Source organism: Oenanthe melanoleuca, chromosome 4 (genome assembly GCF_029582105.1).
Source record: "Oenanthe melanoleuca isolate GR-GAL-2019-014 chromosome 4, OMel1.0, whole genome shotgun sequence".
In the NCBI taxonomy this organism is placed as follows: Eukaryota; Metazoa; Chordata; class Aves; order Passeriformes; family Muscicapidae; genus Oenanthe; species Oenanthe melanoleuca.
Window position 1 is genome coordinate 24254390 of NC_079337.1, and position 20483 is coordinate 24274872.

The 20483-nt window shown below is 41.4% G+C and overlaps 1 protein-coding gene across 1 annotated transcript in view; it reads right to left on the reverse strand.

The window, feature by feature from the left end:
- The window catches only part of COL25A1 (collagen type XXV alpha 1 chain), a 295524-nt gene extending 277071 nt beyond the window's left edge, over window positions 1–18453 (reverse strand). Inside the window, exons 1-2 of the mRNA XM_056489411.1 lie at window positions 18021–18453; window positions 17446–17515 (exon numbers count right to left, since the gene is read on the reverse strand). Of these exons, the coding sequence (XP_056345386.1) occupies window positions 17446–17515; window positions 18021–18395 (445 nt within the window). The 5' untranslated portion in view covers window positions 18396–18453. The remainder of the gene's footprint in view (window positions 1–17445; window positions 17516–18020) is intronic.
- Between the last annotated feature and the right edge of the window lie 2030 nt (window positions 18454–20483).

Here is a 20483-nt window from a genome sequence, read left to right on the forward strand (position 1 = left end):
CAGTATCTGTGAAAAAGAACCAATGAAGCAATATTATCTACCACAAACAAGGAAACCATATTTAACTTACAGGGTGTTTAAGGTCTGATCAACTGAGAAGCAACACTGGAAGTAATTTCCAAAGATCAACTAGACTTTTATCATAAAGTAAGGACAAAAGTTATTGATAGCACTCCTAACAGGTATTTACAAGCCTGCTCTTGAAGACATCTTATGACAGAGATGCTATATGTATCAAATAAAATCAGTTTCAGTGCTTACAGTGGAACTGCCTTCAGAAGAAAGAACAAGAAATAATCCCACTACTTAAATTTCCTTTTTATTTTTCTTTTTTAAGTTCCTTTTTAAGTCTTTGAAACCTTATTCCTCCCCTCACTTGTATCTATTCTAACCAAAACCACTCCAGAAGGTCCCTTTCTATCTACAGGCTTTCTTCTGATGGCTGTGGTAGCTGTGCTTAAACTCTCCTCACTGGAGCCATGTTTGCATTTAAATGATTCCCAGAGTGGGACACAATTCTGCAAATGATATATTACTGAGAGAAAGGACCATTTCACACAGATAGCCTGCTTTAATATACATGCATGCTGTCATTTCTCAGAACAGCAGAGATTATCTTGGCAGCAGAAATTTGCATGTGACAACTGGAGATTAAAGTGCTAATCTAAATTCTTGAACACAAAAAAAAAAAACCAACAAAAAAGGGCTATAAGCATAAATGCATGGACAGGAGTGTGCCAGTATATTTGTATGGCTGCACAGACAAATAAGTAGCTAAGCACCTAACACCTCATATATGTGTAACACCTACCCTATTAACACATCCAGCCACCAGCAATATCCATCTCTTTGGGGAACTTGCACCTTCATCCTGGAAACTGCAGCCCAATCATTATTTTAATGGAAAACTAGAAAGCAACTCAGAAATGTCTCACTTTATTAACCAAGGCTTTCTTTCCTGCCTACATATCCTTACATCTCAACAGCCATCTCTACAGGCAAATAAGAATGCCCCTAGAAACCAAATAGACAGCAAAAGTGCAAATGGCTTGTTCTGCCTCCTGGTTCATCAGAAGAGCTACCTCAAAAGTGTTATTACTGAAAGTGATTCCTGGGAGGCAGGGAGAAGGGAACTACATTGAATACTGCTTTGTTTTCCACTTGTTAGCATGAGCTGCAGCACTGCCAAGAAGAGAGGAAAAAAATCTTCTCTCACTTGAAAACAAAACACATGTATGGAAGACAAAGAATCCACTTTCTCAAAATCACTTTTTCCCCATGTATCTTAACTTAACTGGCTTAAGCAAATACATTTTCTAGTTCAAAATTAAGGTCAGTCAAACAAGTGGTGCCATAGAACCTGCAGTACCACAAATGCATCAGGAAGAACAAGGCACAGAGCTTTTCTAAGTTGTTAAATGCAGTAGGGGTATAAGGGGTTTAGAGTAAGTGCAATGTACAGTAAATCCAGCCCAGTAACAACCCAGAACTTGTACACTGTGGAAAGCAGATTTGTAACACTTAAAATTAAGTATTTCTGTATGGGTAGTACTCCAATTGGTAGTAAACCAATAATAAAGGCCAGTACTTTTCAAATACTGCAGTATATTCCAAGAGCCCTGTAAATCACTTCACCATATGAATTACTGAAACTTTATTGAGTTCTCATCCAAGCAAAATTAAAATATTTCTATCAAATCAAGTAATTAGAGATCAAGTTTCCGGAGAAAAATCACTTTTGATTCCATAATAATGGAAATAAGATAAAATTTTACAGAGTTAGCTGTAAGGGACTGTTTTTCCTTGCAGCTTAAGAGGACACACTTGGGTAAGAAGGTCAATAACTCCTGTAAAAAGGCTAGAAGAAAACAGTAATATAACTCTGAGCACTCTATGCCTCCACTCCCTTGATTGCCTGTAAGACCACAAGCATCCAGGAATGCTATACAGCACTGGGGATGCTTTTTTGCCTACAGCCAATCTCCTATTTCATTCAGCTATTTATCAAATTTTTAATGAAAAGCTTTCTAGCAAAAATAGAGGCTTTTTTGGTTCTGGTTTATTTAAGCTTTTCTTAAAGTTTCATGTCAAGAGAGGTATTTGCTCACAGAAATTTTCTGTGGTTTTCAATCACCTTTCTTGGCAAGTAAGGTTCTAAGATTTTTCAAATTCCAAACTTTTTATGAGTTCTGTAACTTCCAAAGGTATAAGAATTTTCCTAATTCTTCTTCTGTTTAAACAAGTTCCACTGATAGTCTGTTCAGTGATATTTTTTTTAAAGAAAAGCAAATGGTTTATCTATAATACACCATCATATATCCTTACCCAAATCCCAAAGGTTTTTTTAACAATAATCACTGAAAAATACACTAAATATGAGTACAGGCTAGAAAGAGATTTTATATATAAACACTTTTAAGTACACTTTGTTCCTATAGTTCATCCCTTGGGAAAACTTTTTTTATTATTATTTGCATTAAATGTGTTTCAGCTATTGAAAACCAAGCAGATCAGTAAGATTTGTATTTATTCTTACTCCTGATGCACATGTTGAATGGGCAAATAGATGTGATATTAATGTGTTATTTGTAAAAAATACTGTAATTGACTCCAATGACAGATGTTCCACTTGTGTGAAAGAAAAAAATTCATAATACCTTGTATGTCATGTCAGCATAAAATACTACTGACTTCCATCTCACTGTTTTGAAATGCTCTCAACTGACAGTAGAATAAGTAATCAATTCCTTCTCCCTGCAGTTAAGCTAAGAAACAATTTTAGACTCTGGAAAGACCAATGTCATAAGATTGTATTTTTTACACAACTGAATGGTAATGGAAAGGTAAAATATATAATGAATGTAAATAAATATGAGCTGCCTGCTGCTGGTCAGTCCATCAGTAGCTGTGTTTTGCAGCATATTTAGGAAAATTAATTTATGTCCCTTATTTGCTAATCAAAGAGCATGTAATTAACTTTCCCTGGGAAAAAAAAAAAAAAAAAAAATCATTTGACAGCCCAATTTTTAAAAAAATTGTATTTTACCAAAACACAAACCTCTGGGATTTGGAACTACTGGTTCTAGCCTTCCTTCTGTTTGTACATCAGAAAGAAAATGGGGGCCAGTTATTTAGAAGGCATACATTTATACAGTGTCACTCTTCATGAAATTGTTATTAAGAACTCTATTTCACATCACAAAAGAGCAGCCATTCTCTCTACAAAGCAGCTGAAAGTAAAGTAGCAACAAAGAAATGCCTCTTGCTGTGCCTATGGAAAGTGTATGCTCCCACCATGAAGCAGCCCTGCAACCTCGTGCAGTGTGGACACAAGAACTGCTGCTGCTGCTGCTGTGATATAATCTGCATGACCTCAACAGGTGCAGAAAACCTGCAGCTTTGCTACAGCACTTGTAGCTTTGCTGGCTGGAGTATCTGGTTCTTTACAGCTGGTAAAGACAAAGTTACAAGACAAAAGGAAAAAGAAACTTGGAATGTAACTAAATTTTAATTTGGACTAATCTTTCCAAATCCTAAATTGAGACTGTTTTGTAGTATACATTGAGAGAAAGGGAGACCAATACAGCTAAGGCTAGAAATATTTTGGAAATCCATCATTCTTAAAAGGGGCTCCAAGAACCTCTCCTCACAGGTCACTACAGACTCCTTGCAGACTCCAGACTGATGGCTCCATGTCACCAAAGTTCTGCTTGAGCCACTCTTACACAGCACTTTCATAAGGCTTAGACTGAGCTGACAGACCACAGACTAACAAAGAGATTAGTGTGTTTGAACAGAGTGCAATACAGAGGTGTGAGTATCCCTCTGTGCCATCTTTTTCAGGTACCCAAGCAATCTCTCTTTTTGACTGCCTTCAATGGCCCTTAAACCACACTGCTGGAGATGCCTATTTCAGGGGATAGCTGTCTTCACTCAAAAGAGTGCTCTTCAGAACCTGCAGGAGTTTTCTGAAACAGTCAGAAAAATTTTGGCTGCATTAGTCCCTATCCACCTGCTATTATTGGTAACTGCCTAAGTTAAACAATTGTAGTTCATCTCAAAGCATGATTAATAGCAACATTATAGTACCATACCCACTCCCCTTCTTCTGTCAAGTCCCACATTTTACAAGACAAAAACAGAAGATGAAACATATTTAATCAATGCAAATTAACTTGAACTGCCTGCTGCTGGTCAGTACATCAGTAGTTAGCTGTATTTTGTAGTGTTTTTAGGAAAATTACTCAATTTTGTCAATACGTGGTCACCAGGTTACTAAGGAAAACACAAGCTACATGTCTGGGAAAGAAAAAACTGAGAGTATAAATAAATTTTGCTTCTAACAAAAGAGAAATCCATAGGAGGCATCAGAGCTCAGTCCCTAGTTGCTGTCCTTCCTGCTCTACACAAAGCAGAAAATGAGAAAAAGCACTCACAACATGATCAAGCAAGAAGGGGTGATAACAGCTTTTGAAATTATTCAAGTCCATCTGCGTGTCTTTAGGACCTTAATATTAACTTCTCCTACAGACCATTGGTCTTGACAATCTAATTATTTCAATAGAGATAAGAGAGTGTGGTAATTCCTATGGGTTTCAAGGAACACTGCTTTCACCACAGAGGAAGCCAGCACATACACTATTTTCATGCTTCTGTCTGTATAATCCTGCTGACAGACCAGAAGAGAGTGATGCAGAATTGAAGTTACAACCAGTGCCTTGCTTATGGAACACCCTACTGCCAGCTCCCACTAGCCTTCATCTCCCTGTAAATCCCCTGTCAGCACCACACAGCATGTCAGCATCCTCTGTCAGGACAACATCCAGGCTATGCACTCTCCCTGCTCACTTTCCAGAAGCTGAGGGTATGCCATGACTGCTTGACTATATGTATCATCTAGGAGACATCCCATGAACAAGGGACACCCCACCTTGTGCCACTGTCAAAGTCCCCAGGTGATCTGTCCCTTAAGCCACTAAATCTGGACATCTTAGATGAGTACACATCTTAGACGTGCTTCGGACATGACACACAACAGACATGTCCCTTTTTATTCCATTTGCTAAGTTTTGAGGAGCCCTTTCAGCAGATTACACTCCAACATACCCTGCTGTCATCCACTGCTCAGACTGAGGGAGCAGAAAGCACTGAGATAACCTCTAGAACACCAAAATGCACCCTAACCTTTCCCAGCTGCTGTAGAGAGAAGCTGTATGGAACTTAAAAACATCAGAAGATGTATATAAGCTGTACGTAATGTAAAAACATTAGAAGATTTTTTTTCACTATTTTTTCTCTTAGGACTGTGTCAGTCCTTAATTCTTCTTCATTATCCTTATAAACAAACCAGGCACCTCCTACCATGGTGTATTCCTCCTCAACCATCTCATCTTTGACAACTGGATTTTCTTCCAAGTATGGGGTGTTTCGTTACCTCAGGCAGTGTTGTTATTCTACTACCCTGCCCAGTATCCCTGGGCTCATCAGGCACAGCATCACCAGCAGCTGGAGGAGAGAACTGCCCCACTCAACCCTGCACTGCTGTGGCCTCACCTCAGGGACTATGGGCAGCTTGGCACCTCACAGAAGGACATCAGACCATCTGAGTGTCCTGAGGACACTGGCAGAATAGTGAAAGGTCTCAAGGCGAGCTTAACAAGGCACTGCTGAAGTCACTTAGATTGTTCAGCTTTTAAAAAGGGAACATTTGTGTTAAGCAATTAATGACTTTTCAAGCATAGCATCAGCAAAGTGGAGAATGGGAGATCTAGTTCACTGAGTTAAAAGAACAGACTGCCTTGAATAGAGGGAATCACCCTTCATCCAAGTATGAAAATCTGTTTGAGTATAAAACACACGTGCAGACTTCAATCATGCTGGTAAAGACACTAAAATGAAGGTCCAGCTGTATATAGTGATCTTTCTTTCCTATCCCTCAGAACTGAAGTTCTGAACACTTTTGTGCAATTCTTAGTGGTTTTTTCTAACCACCTTAAGCAATGAAAAATCCTCAGAACAATACTACTTGGTCTGTGAACTATGAATTAGAATGCAAGAATATGTAATTTCTCCATGAAGATAAGCAAGTTTAATAGTTTTTACTATTCAGATGGTCCCCAAGGGCAGCCAGAATTCTTGCAAAACTAGTTCAGCATTCCTAGAAATAAATACAGACATAATGTTCTTGCTCAGAGACTGAAAAGACTAAACAATAAACCGAATGGCAAACGAATAAAAATTAGTATTTGCATAATGGAAAAGAACTACATATCAAAGCTGAAGTAGATGGCAATGGCTGCATACAAAAATAGGCATTCCCAAAGAATCAAAGGTAAAAAAAAAAAAAAAAAACAAACCAAAAAACCAACAGTGAGGCCACACTCTGCTCTCAGATTCCAGAGTAACTACTGATTTCAGTTAAAATGTTTGGGGTTATTAATGTGGCTGAAGAAATGTGCCCATACCAGGTCTGATTATTGTCAGAGTTTTAGTTAAAAGCCTATTTTCACCAGCCTTCAGATATAAGTAAAATACTGTTGGGATACCAGAAACTGTGATAGCAGAAGCAGCACTTCTGTCTATAGGTGATTTGAGCTGACATTGCCTACCTGTTCAATTAAAGAGAGTCTGCAGGGATGGGTTGTTTTAAAATAAAAACATACTCTAAAAGTTCCCAGGAGGTTTCTATAGTCACAAGTTTGTCTTTACAACAACTATGTTCACTTTATTTCACCAGCTGATTACATTCTGTCGTATGGATCAAAAGGTAGCAGAGATTACAAAAATTACAAAGCAGAGGCAAGGAATGTACTGGAGACAAACTTTTGTTCCTCTAAACAGTAACTTTACTCAAAATTATGACTTTGTCATTTGCACACTTTTGTTCATGTATTTACATCCATAAATTTTAGAGATGCAAGAACTTTCAAATAAGAAGACTTCTATCCCACCCCAACAGTCCTGTTCTGGAATATACACAGAATACAGAACAGCTGCTTAGTTTTCCCTGCTCTAATTCACTAAGCACAATATTTCCTCTAAGGGACATTCCTTTAAACTCACTATGAGAGAACTTTTTTCCAGAGTGTTCCAGTTGTTATACTACACATGAAAAATAGATTAATTTCTCCTTATTATCCTAAAGTGGACTGTAATTGTTTGAAATACATCAAAATACCATCTTGTAGCAGCAGAACAATTTTAAGAGATTAAAAAGGTGAGGATTTCAGTCTTGCTCTATTTCTCTGTTATTGTTGGTGGTTCAGTTTCCAAGCCTCACGTTTCTTTTTAATTGGCCACTGTAATGGCTTATGTTCAGCCTCTTAATTGAATGTGATAAAAAAAAAAAAAAGTCATTCTACCACACATTAGGACATGGCTCAGCATGGAATTCAAACTCAGTAATTATGCAAAGCTGTCCTAAAGTGAAATCCACGACTGTCAGACAAATACTAATCTCTCTTAAGATTAGTCTCCCTACATTAAAGAAATATAGTGCACTTACATGGTTACATGGTTGCTGCATTGGAAAAACACTTCATCTTCACACAGAAATCTTTCCAGCCTTCTACAAACATGGCTATCATTAAAGACACCAACTCTAAGTAAGAATTGACAATGGCTGTCTAAGCACTGGTTCATTTGAAACTGATGCCACATCACTGCATTCTTCAGTCACTCTGATTCATCAGTATTCAGTGTGCCTACTCCCAGGAACCACTTGGGAAACATATTCAAGAAGATCCTCAACGAACAGAGATGTCTCCATAATCACACATAGATAGCTACAGCACACATCATGATCCATTTCTGTGATAACACTGCATTTTTAAGAGCCAACTAAAGCCATCTCCTGAGCTGCATATTAGCAGACACAAACAATTACCAAGCATCCACCAGGACAGAGAGCAAACAAAAGATGAGTTCAAGCTCACCACTGCCATAAGGACCACCTCAAAACAGCCCCACTTCAGTCTACACTTGAGTTTGTGGGCACAGAGCACATTTCCTGGTACAACGACCAAATTAGGAGCCAGGAATTATTTTTACTGAGAATGATACTCTGTCTGAAAAGTGCAGGGTATGAAATAAACAGTACATCAATCACCTCTATGTCAAGCTGAAGTGACAGCTCTCAGCATGTCTCCCTCCAACTGGCAGTAACCAGCAAACAGCAGTGGCACTGGAAACATTGAAGGGGCATTTCATAAAAAGCACCAGAAGAGTTGACAGTACAGAGACTCTCCAGCCAACACTGAACAGTATCACAGCAATGCCACTGGGGATCATCTGGATGTAAGCTCTGTGATTGGAGAGGAAAATATTAATACACAGGCTATGGAGTTTATCCTTTTAATCCCCTGTGGCCATACCCCTATGCTCAGGTATCAAGGCTTCCTCTAAGATCAAGGGAATCAGAACAGGAGCTTACTCAGAGACTTACTCAGGGTGGGGAGGAAAAGAAGTGCCTTCAAGCAGCTGGTTCTCATATTCTTAAGAGATTATTAGGGGTTCCAGCTGAAGGAAATACCTCCTCAACTTAAGAGGTACACACTTGGACTTTCAGCACTGCAGTCCTCTGTGAGGACCCCACCATCATCCATCCAGGGGCACTGATACATAAGAAACTCCACATCATTTCCTAGCAACAAAACTAGTCCTACCAGCACAAGCAAGACCTTTGCAGCCAGCTATGACCTTAACCATAAATATCTTTTGAGAGAGTTCAGTTAGTGTCCTTCAAGTTACAGGATGCTGTTCTGCTTTCAGATACACAAATCTGTCACCACTGCAAGGGCAGGCACACCTCTGATAAGATATTTTGGTCTCCAATTTTCAATACAATTTCCTGTTTTCAAAATTTCTCCTGTGTTCTTCAAACACAAGCCCCACTCCTCCCCACACCCAATTCTATAAAGAGCTTTTAAATAACAGTTCTTCAGTATAATCTTAAGCACAATGTGCTAAGAGAGACTATGCTTATCAAAGAAAACCTAATTCATAACCTAAATCTTTAACATATACTTGTGATATGATGTTTTTACTGTGCTTTTATATTCAGAGAAGGAACGCTAAAAATACTCAAATGGGAGGAAAATAAATGTGGGGGTGGTCTTAAGACAGCATACCCTGCAAATGGTAGAACAGCAAAGGTCTTAAAACTACAGTTTTAAGTTTTAATTTCTATAGTCTCTCTTCCATTATATTTATAGCTTTTGTTTTAGAGCCCCTTATTCCTAAGGGTACTAAACTATTTAAAAGGGTAAAAAGTGCCAAGTTAATGAACTTCTTTTTTAAGAACAAAACAAACAAAAAAACAAAGGAAAGGAGACGAGAAGAACACTTCACTCTCACAAATCTTTGCTGATCAGAGGAAGTGTATCCCAGGTACCTGCACCTGGCACAAACCTGTCATTGCAATCAGCAGAATGCAGTGGATCAGCCACCTGGTTTTATGCAGGTTTTCCTTGCTAAGGTGAGCTGTGTTGCACACTGGGACACCATGGCTTGGCAGGCAGCTCGCTGTGTGTCCAAGATAGGGCAGAGTGTGACAAGCTACCAAAACCATCACCCTGCTAAATATATACACTGGTATACAGTCCTGTGTACTGCACTAAAAAGAGGACCAAAGTTCAAAGAGAAAAATCATTTGACACCCTTCTCCTCAATACTTCCTCAGCTGGGCTTGTAGAAGAGCCACAGAAGGGGAGGGGAAGCCACTTAGAGAGACTCATTAAGAGCCCATCATTATTCCATTTGTGGTCATCTTCACAGCCTCCCCAAGAATCTGTTAATCTGTGATCCACTCTCCTCTGTAATGCCAACCAAAATACATCAGTAAAGGTAAACATGTATGAAAATATATTTGCAAGTCATATGCCCAATACCCTAAATTTTAATTCCTAAGCACCCAAAAAAAATACACAAATCATTCAAAAAGCCTTCTAATATACTTGCCCAACATATTAATTACAAGATTATACTCATGCATAACCAAACTAATATAATTCTAATGCCTAACCTAAACTGGACTAAAGGCACTGATTTTAATAGACCTTCATCTGTGACCTTATGAAATAAAATCTATACTTTCTTCACATCTGTCAACTGCCTGACCAATTTTAAAGACAGTGCAGATAAAATATTATTGCTTAAAACCTGCATTGCTTCTTGGTAGAGCATGCCTAAGCAGAAGTCACTGAAATAATTGCACTAATTTTCAGGAGATTCTACAATAAAAAGTAATATCCCAATTTTATCACCTCTGTTATTACACTCTTTCTTCATTCCATTTATTGTTTCTTTGCCTTACAAGTGGCTGTTTGCCTATCTTTGGTAATTATAAGAACACATATTTCTATCTAGAAAAAAAATTTAGACAGCTGTGTAGAAAATTCATAATTCTTCAAAAAGTTTGAAAGGCATCATCATTATCTGTTTCAAATTTTTCCCAGCACAAGAAGAAACAGTTACATACAAACATGCATGCAAAATTCACAAGTACATGCAAATGCCTCCTCCTATAAACATATATCTGCACATATAAACAGGAAACAATTTTAGTACAACTTCAACCCTGCAAAAAAAAGAACAGGAGAGGAGCAGGCAAAGTAAGTTTTATAGTGTACATCACAGACAAGACTGTCTTCTAACATATTTTGATAGCTGTTTGAAGGAGAACACAACAATCAAGTTTTCTTCAAAAACACAGCAGATGGAACAAGTGGTTTGCTTCACAAATGAGGAAATTGTAGTCTGCCTGCTAAAAACTAGGTAATGTATGGAAGTATTTCAATAGTAGATTATTTTAGCTTAGGCATGCCTGTGCACTAGCAATTTCTTGCACTACATGTTCACCTATTTACAGAGCAGCACTTATTTTTAGCTAAGGAGACTATTTACATGAGGCTGCAGCACTTAATCACAAAATTAAGGCAGATCAAACAACTTGTTGAGCCATGAATGACTACACACTTGAGTTGTGACCCACCTGGAAGGAAACACTTGACAATGATGGCCTAGATACATTTCCTTCAGAGGCCAGTCAATGCACCAGAGGATCTCCTGGAGTATCAACCTGATCAGCATTTCTAAATTGCTCGAGTCTACAGGGGCAAAAAACCCCAGTATTTACATGAAAAGTCTATTAAAAAACTTGCACTTTCAAGTTGGACACTCTGTTCTGAAAATTTGTCCTGACATTTATTTTGATTAAGCTCTCACAAGCAGCTGGTTCTGCTTAACTTAATCTCATTAAAAGCCTCAAGCAGACGAATTTAAACAAGCCCTTTTCTACTGTAAGTCTAACCAATAAAAACATGAGAGTCCACAAGTTTCCAAACAATGAGCCTTTAGCATCATGTTCACTGGGCTTATGTATCTTCTAACTGCAAGCTGCAGCTTTAGTTGAACTGAGTGAAAAAATGTTTCTCTGAGCATGTGTTATTCCATGCCTTCTTACTTCTTATTTGGAGTTTTAAGTAAACAGACAGATTTCCTTTTTTTGTGGCTGACTTAGGGAATCAACTGGAATGATGAAGGGGGAAGGTGCTCTGTGTTGACCAGCCATCCCTGAAGAGACTGTAGTCAGCAACATGACTCAAGGTCTGTGTGCAATGAAGTGTGATGGATGATTTCACAGGGTTGGTAACTTGAATGTATTAGTTATATGATTCTCTCTGGTAACCTAAAAGGACCTATAGAAACAGCTTCTGTCAGTCATATTTAGCTGGTTTTTTTACTGTGCTAAGTATAGACAAAATAGGCAGGTGAGCTGCATTCAGTAAATTTAGAAGAGAGTGAGAAAGAAGATGAGTGCTGTAATGCAGATTTATCAGTGCTGTTCTGGCAGTACATTTCCAAGAGCCCACTAAAACAGATGCATAAACTTCCCAATTTAAGAAAGACAACAAGAAAAACCAACACCAAAACCCAGTCACAGACACTACAAGCATTACTCCAGCACTGGGCTTAACAGCCACATTTCCCACTGCAACCCTCACAGTACCTGAAGTGCTTTGACACTTCAGCAGTGTGAGATGGACCAGTGCCACAAACAAGGAAGTATAAGAACATAAAAAAGAACCTATATAGTATTATCCTCATATACTAAAAGAGCAGTTAGTGCAGATAATCCTTCCTTCTAACACCTTGTTTAATATAACTGCACAAGTTTGAATTTATTCAACTCAAGTCACAGAAAAACCTTTTGTTAGTAACAGTTTGGTGGTCAAATCAACCTTTGCTACAGCACTGATTGCTCAGATCAATAAGATTACAAAAGAGAGAAATCTGGTGCAGTCCACTGTCAATCAGTTCTCTTCTGAGCCACATTATGTTTCATTCACCATGCTGCACACCCTACTTCCTTGCCCAGAGGGAAGGCAATTAAAAGGTCACCCCCTAGTCAATAAAATATATATTTAGGTATTTTGTGGGGAGGAAACAGTATCTTTAAGCAGTCATCCAAAGAAGACAGACTACCCAGAAGGTCGCACGCTGCTTCACATCAATAAACATCTTGATCTAGAAACTGAAATGAAAAATATCAAACCACTGAAGGTATGAAAGGGGGACTCAGAGACCTGTCAGAAAAATTACAGAATTAGAGCTGAGCACTGCATTCAGCAAATAGATGATACAGAGATGGCAGAAATAAGTAGTGCTGGGAGCTAGGTTCAGATAGCACACTCTGAATTTTTCAGTAACAGGAAAAAAAATCACTTCAGATACTTATTATATCTATCTGAATTTTCTCTTAGGTCTCGCTACTGGTAAACATGTTAGTCAGCTCCTCTTTGCTTTCTTTACCTCTTCAGCCTTTCCAGAACCACTTCACTGTAAGCATAATAAAAAATAAAAAAAATTAAAAGAGTAATACCCTGCTGATACCTATTTCGTGATTCTTTTAATCCCAAAAATTGCTTTCTCCTCTATTCTTTCAGTCTCTCTAATTGCAATGCTCCAGGGAACAGTCCTTGTGGAAATAAGAAAGAGCACCTAAATTGTACTTGCATTGCATGTCAAAACAAACATTAGATGCTTAAGACAACAAAAATAGCACTGGGATTCCAAGAAAATACACTGATTTTTGCCATCCATGCTGCTATCAAAATACATACAGCAGATTCATCATCTCACTGAAGAACTGTAGCTGTAGCTGCGAAAACAGTTTTCACACTAGAACTACTGTAACCAACCAAGAAAAAGACCAACTGGTATTCTATGTTCCCTCAAGAAAAAAAAACAAAAACCCTTGGCTTATGACATTTCATCCTGAATGAACAGGTTTACATACATGCAACTACCCTGAAGCAAACCTGATGGCAGCAAATTGCATAGTGAAATTGGAGGTACTTCAAATGCCAGACCATAAAGCTCTCTAGGATGGAACAGAGAACAAGATGACATGATTACAAAAACACCACAAAATAGCTGGCTAAGAACAAATGATCAGAGTGTCTGTGCCTGGAAAGAGTTTGAAGCTGCAGAAAGGAAAAGACTCTGTGAAGACCTGAAGTCACAAGAGGAAGAAAAAGTACATTTCCTGATGGGAAACATATAAGAGAAAGAACAAAGAAATATTACTTGTGGCAGTGAGGAAAAACAAAATCAGTTTTGCAGTCAACTTTGACAGGTATCCAACACTGAAGTTCAGCTAATGTTCTGGGGAGGAAAAAAAAAAAAAAAAAACTAACCTCAAACCCTATGGACACCATAATTTCACATGCAAGTTATAGTGAACACTCTTACACAGTGTGTTGTATAGTGATACAGTTAAAAGACATCCCTTATGTAACTTACACATTGCCAGTGCAAAATTAAAGAAATGTGTCTTTTTAAGGAATAAATTCACTATAAAGGTCTTTCTAAAAAGAGAGGAAGGGAAAAAAAAGTAATTGCTTCCTAAAACTGGTCCCTGGTCAAAAGGGACACATAATCACCTGCCAGCCTTCCTGCTGAGAAAGCCTGAACTTCTTGTACTACTATATTTGACTCCTACTCCTGTCAACATTATCTGACTCCAGGAGCAGGCTCTGAGGACCACTTTCACAATGAGACACCAGTGTAAGTGTCAGAACTTGACCCTTAAAATACATAGAGGATCAGATCACTAAAACATGTAAGCATATGTCCATTTTTGTTGAAGTCTGCAGGCACGCTCACATGTGAAGGTTTCTGCGACAAGGAAAATCTGAAAGAATCTACAAAAAAATTTTCTTTAAATTCTATTGAATAAGGAGTATCACTGTGCTTTCTGTATATGTTACACTTTCCACAACTGTATAATTCTTGGCACTTAGTAAGAATTACCCAGCATGGTGCTCATTAGAGCTGGTTAAGCTCCCACAGCCACTTAGAGGAAGATTTGGAATTATGAAATAAGTACCTACACACCAACCTCTTCTCTTCATCTTTCGAAGTAGAAAAATATCATCTCAAAATAAAAAGTACACCTGGCAAATGAAAATTTATTTATTATGCTTAAAATTATTTTAGCCACTCAATTTGCCTCATAGTCCTACGTGCAAAAGGCCAGCTACCAGCAGTGACTGCAGCACCAGCTAAAAGCACAAGATTTACGTAGGCACTCTTATTAGAGCTGAGGTAATTTAAGAGGAATGGCAGCACAAATTTACTTTTCAAACTTTATTACTCTGCTGTAAGAAAAGAAAGAATGCCTGCTATTGTAATTTTTAAAATATTTACAAAATCTTTGGTATCTGGTCTTAGTTGCACAGAGTTAAGACCAGAATCTGTAACATCACCTAACAACACATTTCTTTCATTAGAAAACAGAATGTACAAATAAGAAAAATCACATTTAGTGAAGTTTTTAAAGACAAATGTGATCACTCTTCACTCTAGATAAAATGCAAGGCTACTGTTGAATTAAAAGCAGCTACATGTAGGCTGCTCTGCAACCTGTGAGCTTGTGAATCTGGCTTCCAAAGGTATCTGAGCCATTCAAACCCACTTCCCTTTGAACGTGCAGGTTCCTACCATAGAGAGGCAAAAGGGGATGAAAATCTCAAGCTAATCACATCTATGCCAGTTGCATAATTTTAATCCTGAACCAGAGGCCACATTCTCACCCTCCTGTCTGCAGATTCAACTTCCTTCTCTTCTTTTAATAGAGAACAATGTAACCTACTTTTAAATAATCTTTATTCCTCTTTAAAGAGAAGGATGATGGAAACTGTCCCGCTGGCCATTCAGCAGTGACCTTTTCTCACAGCATAGAGACATTTACTTCAAAATTTGCCTCTGCACCATGAAGGCCTTCCCAAGTCATTTCTAACAGACATGTATTTTATTACTACAGAAACACAGGAAAGAAGTTAACAAGTTGAGCACAGTACAGAAGCAAAAGGGAACCATGTGGGAAAGAGGCAATGTACTCTTTGGCTTTGCAAACAGCAGGCAACAGAAAAACCACTGATGTACCAAGGAATTCTAACAGAGGGAACCAAATGAAAAAACACCCATTTATTTGCTCTTTCCCCTCCTGCTCTGCCTAATGCCTGCAGTTAGGAAGGCACTGTCCTCAGGTGGTGGTGCCACTCAGCCCCTGCTCTCCCAGAAAAGGCTCCCAAGAGGATGCCATTTTGAGGTAGACACCTGTCCACTGGCAACAAGCCTGAGAGCATCAACTGCAAAATGGGGCTACCACATGGCAACATCTTTCAGTCACTACAAAACTTGCTTCCAAATCGAAACAGCTACCAAGAGGTGAAAAGCTCCATATCACATTTCTAATCCCACCTCTCTGCAACTTACTTTTCTTTACTTTGTAATAATTCATGTAAGTTTTCCTGATCTTATAAATGTTTCTCCCTCAAATATGTTCCCCAAATCGCTTTGACTTTCATGTAGCAAGGATTTTTACAATGTGTGTGAGAAATATTCTGTTATTCATTATATATTTGATAATACATACTTAAGAAAAAAAGGTCAGATAAAAATTGGTATAATGTGGAGCTCTAGTGGTAGTGAAGAAGTAAAGCAGCATGTAACACCAACCATGAAAAAGTAGATATTGACCTTTAATAGCAAAACAGCAAGTGAAAATATCATAAAAGATGGATTTAAAAAACAAAGAAGAAAAAGAGAAAGAGCTTAGCATCAAACATCATTTCAGGCCCATAGAATACATCACTGAAAACAACATGAGTAACTCTGATTTCGGTGTACAAACTTGCATCTTGTAATTCATTGCAGTTAAGCAACAGAAAAAATAAGATCAGTTTGCTCATGTTAGCCTTAAAGGAAAAAAAAAAAAAAAAAAATATATATATATATATATACACACTACAGCAGGAAACCAATGTTCCTTACCAAAACTAACTGGGAGTTGAGTAATTCTATGCACCCTTTTAAAACAGTCCAAGTCATATATATTGTCCTTTCCATGATAGCCATGGCAACTCCTACACCAGCAAGTAAGTACTGAGTTCTCAGCTGTGTCATCACAAAAAGCGTACCAGTCACTGCAAGCAGCTTTAACACTGAGACTTGGTAGTCCTTTCAGACTGGTGAGCTTGGCAGGAACTGAACTCTGAACTAGGAGAGCTCCCTCCTTATATATGAGTACAATCACACATCCTGCTGGCAAAGCATAATCAGCTTAAGTTGACAGTCAATATTCCACCTGTAAAGGAGATTGTTTTTTATACAGACTGAGAGGATATGCACAGCATCCTCTGAATCCAGTGTGTCTCACCACAGAGGATGCTGGAACCCTGTGAAACACTGGCATTGTTTTCTTAACTTCAAAGATACTAAATGAACTTGGATATACATAGAAGAAGTTTCTAAAGCTAAAACGACATTGACAGATATCAGACTATCAAAAAGGAGCACAAAGACCACAGAAATATTGCAGCATGAATGTATGAACAACTGTGCAGTCTGAGAAGGGCCCATTTCCAAAGTCAACCTGAAATTCCTTCCTAGGGAAACTGCTTTCCACCAAGACTACAGAAAAACAAGGCTGAAAAAAGCTCATGGATATATTATGGCTAACTTGCAACAGACTCTCCACCTATTTCAATTCATTATAAACTGATCAATATTTTTGCTAGAGACTTTTGCTCTGCTTCCAGAGTTGAGCACACGGTGCCTTGATTCAGTACTACCCCATTTAAGACAGACTATATTTTATCTATTTCTATATTTCATCTACTCCGCTAGAGTAGATCATTAACTGCTCCGTAAGTGTTCTTATTTGGCAACATCCAGCCTAATGGGTGGTTTTTATTAGCTTTAATTCCAATCTAGGGCCACAGTGAAAACAAATCATTCTGGGCTTTACACCTTTTCCACCCAAGAACAGCTGTCGATTGAAGCGGCATCCCCTGACTTAGGTGTATTTCAAAACCACGGATACCGAACACCCCAGAGTTACCAGCCTCCGGGAGGAGATGTCCCAGCTGTGTCTGTTACCTGGTGGGCAGTTGCACTCTGGAGCCGCTTCTCTCGCTACTCGCATTTTTGCGAAGTGCTCGTAGGATTTCTGGGGGCGAGAGAAGCAACACGAGGGCACTCGGTGAGCTCGCCCGCCGCAGGCAGCGCTCCCGCCCGCTGGAATGCTCGGCTGTGCCAGAGGCTGCGCCACCAGCGGTGCCTCCTGTGCCCGGACTCGGCCTGAGGTGCCTCAGTGACCTCACCGCCCCACAGCGACAAAGCCCAGCCCGACACCTCGAGTCTCTCCCCCGCCGCCCCGAGTGACCCCGGTCCTTCTGCTCCCCGACGCGGGCGGTCGGGAAGCGCAGGGACGGGTCGCGGATGAGGAAAGCGCCCCAGGGGCGGCAGGGGTATGCAGGGGTCCCCTCCATCCCATCCTGCCCTCTCCAGCAGCCCGGGGAGCCCCGTCGCCCCCCGGGGATGCGGGCTCACTTTCCCCGCTTCCCATTCCACCTCCCACCCGAGAAACTCGCCCCGGCCGCCCCCCGCCCCGAGCATCCCCCGTGCCCGCCACACGCACAGAGCACGGCAGCGGCCACCCCCGTCCCGCACACCTGGGCGAGAAGTCGCTCCACTTTCTCCTGCATCATCGCGTTCAGCTGCTCCAGGGAAAAGCCGGGCAGCGGCGGGAGCGGCGCGGCGGCGGCCAAGCTCCCTCGGGCGCCTTCGATGGCCGCGACCCTGGCCTGGAGGTCGCTGGTCCGCAGCCCCAGGTAGACGCAGGAGGCCGCGGCCAGCGCCGAGAGCAGCGCGGCCAGCGCGGAGCCCAGCGGGCCGGCCCGCCGCGGGCAGCGCTCCCCGCCGCAGCCCGGCTTCCCGAGCCCGGGCTGCCCGCTGCCATCCCGTCCTGCGGCTCCTCGGCTCTTCCCCAGCGTGCTCGCACACCCTTCGGCTGCGGCAGCTCTGATTTCCTTTCCTCCGCCCCCCATGGAGGCAATTAGTTTACAAACAACGACAACAAAAACAACAGCAGCCAAGTAGGAGAAAATAAATAACAAAATGGCAAAGCAACGATTTGAGAGAAGGCAGAAGCCGCGGTGAGTAGGAGCAAAGCCCGCAGCCGGCTCAGACACTTTGAGGCGAGGCGGCGGCGCGCTCCGCTCCGCTCCGCACCGCCCGGCAGCGGCCGCGACCCACCCGCGGCGGGGGCGGCGGCAGGAGGCGGGGGCGGCGAGCCGCCAGCGGCAGCGGGGCTGGGTGCGAGGCGAGCCCCCCCGGCTTCCAGCCGCCCTTCGGAGGGAGCAGCGTGCTCTGCGAGCGCTTTGCCACTTGTCAGAGAGGTTTGCAGGCGCGGGGCGGGAAGCGCCCCCCCTCCGCCTCCCGCTCCCCTCCCCGCCGCCGCAGGACTTGTTGCTCCGCTCCACCTGCCTGCCGGCGCCCAGCAGCCGCGCCGCGCCGGGCGGGGAAGCCCGCAGGCGGCAGGAGCCCGCGCTGCCCCGCTGTCAGCCGCGGAGCCGCAGCCCGCATCCCGCCCTCACCGGCATAATTTATTCACCTGGGCGGAGGGGCGGCGGGGGGCTCTCTCTGCATAATGTGTGCGCGGCGTGCGGGACATCAGACTCACAAATTAGGAGGGCGAGGGTCGCAGAGGCCTGGGGAGGGGCGCCCGCGGTGCCGACAGGGGAGGGGGCTGCGAGGGGCGGCTGGCTGAGCCGGGGCAGCTCCGGAGCACCGAGCAAATTTATGGCAGTTTATGGTGCGCTGTCATGCCCACGGTGCGGCATAAAGCACGGGAGTGCTCCGTTGTCCCGTTCTTTTTTTAGAGTGCAGAGGATAAACGTGTATAACTCACCGTCGCGGGCAGGCGACGCGAGGGCTCACTTCCAAAGAAGCAGCCGGCACTGCACATCCTATTGTATGAAGGTTTAATTTTAGCCCGTTTTCTTTCTGCTTGTTTATTTATCGAGTTGCTTCTTTGCTGTTCACACTAGGCAGTTTTTAATTGTGCCTAGTTTGGTTGACTAGTAAAAGAGCATCAACATCCAAAGAACTGCAGATGTGGCCTGACAGGAAGCTTAGTGGTTTCTGGTCCTTTCCTCTCTGCCTCTTACCTTCCAAATGCTGCACTGACCTGCTGAAGTTTGGTTCTCATCTTGGTATTACTGCAGTGCATCTCCTAGAAAGCACTTTTGTGTGATGTTTCCTGTGTTTGATATACTTTTGACCCAGAGGAACTTCTCAAAGCAGGACCAGATATTGAAGGAATACGTAGCTTGCCCTGTTTGGCGTTACTTATGTGACCACTGACTACTTACAAGATATGAGATTAAAAAAGTTGTCCAACTATGGCACTTCTCAGACAAGACCAAGAGTGTTGGCTTATATTCTGAATCAAGTTTCCTTATGGAATCGTATTTGTGCAGTTTTATTACCTATTGTTTCCCAAGTATTCAAGCAGTTACAACTGCCATGAAGACATGGATCCAAAACAATCTTGTGGGTTTCAGTCTAATTACTTAGACTTTGAATAAAGTGTACCAGAAGTTCATAGCTAGTCATTTATTCTTCATCATTTGTCTCTTCTTTCTAAACAAAAAGTTTTGTGTACTCTACTCAGAGAGAAGAAACCATGATTACATAGCCCTAGGTGATAGTTTCTTCACAATAAACAGTTAAGAGTTGCAAGGGACAGTTTGCAAATAAATTCCACCAAGCAGCACGTACCTTATGGTCAGGACTTAAAATAACAACTGCACTTTTCAAAACAAGGACTCGCTCACAGACTATCTGTCGGCAATAAGAAGTTGAAATAGTATTTGTAATTAATAAACTGAAAGCAGAAAATGAGTAATACCAACATGCTCTTATTTGGCGCTCAGCATGGGCTCCCTGAGTATGGTATGAGCAGCGCCCAGGCTGCCTCAGAGTGGCTGGCAGCACACGAGGTGCTGGGAGCCATTGGCGCCAGCTCCAGCGCTTCACATGACCCCCTGCTGTTAGTAGCCAGCACCATTACTCACCCCTACCCGTGGTGACATCCAGCAAAGCAGCCCTGCAAATCCTGAGGTTATGATTGT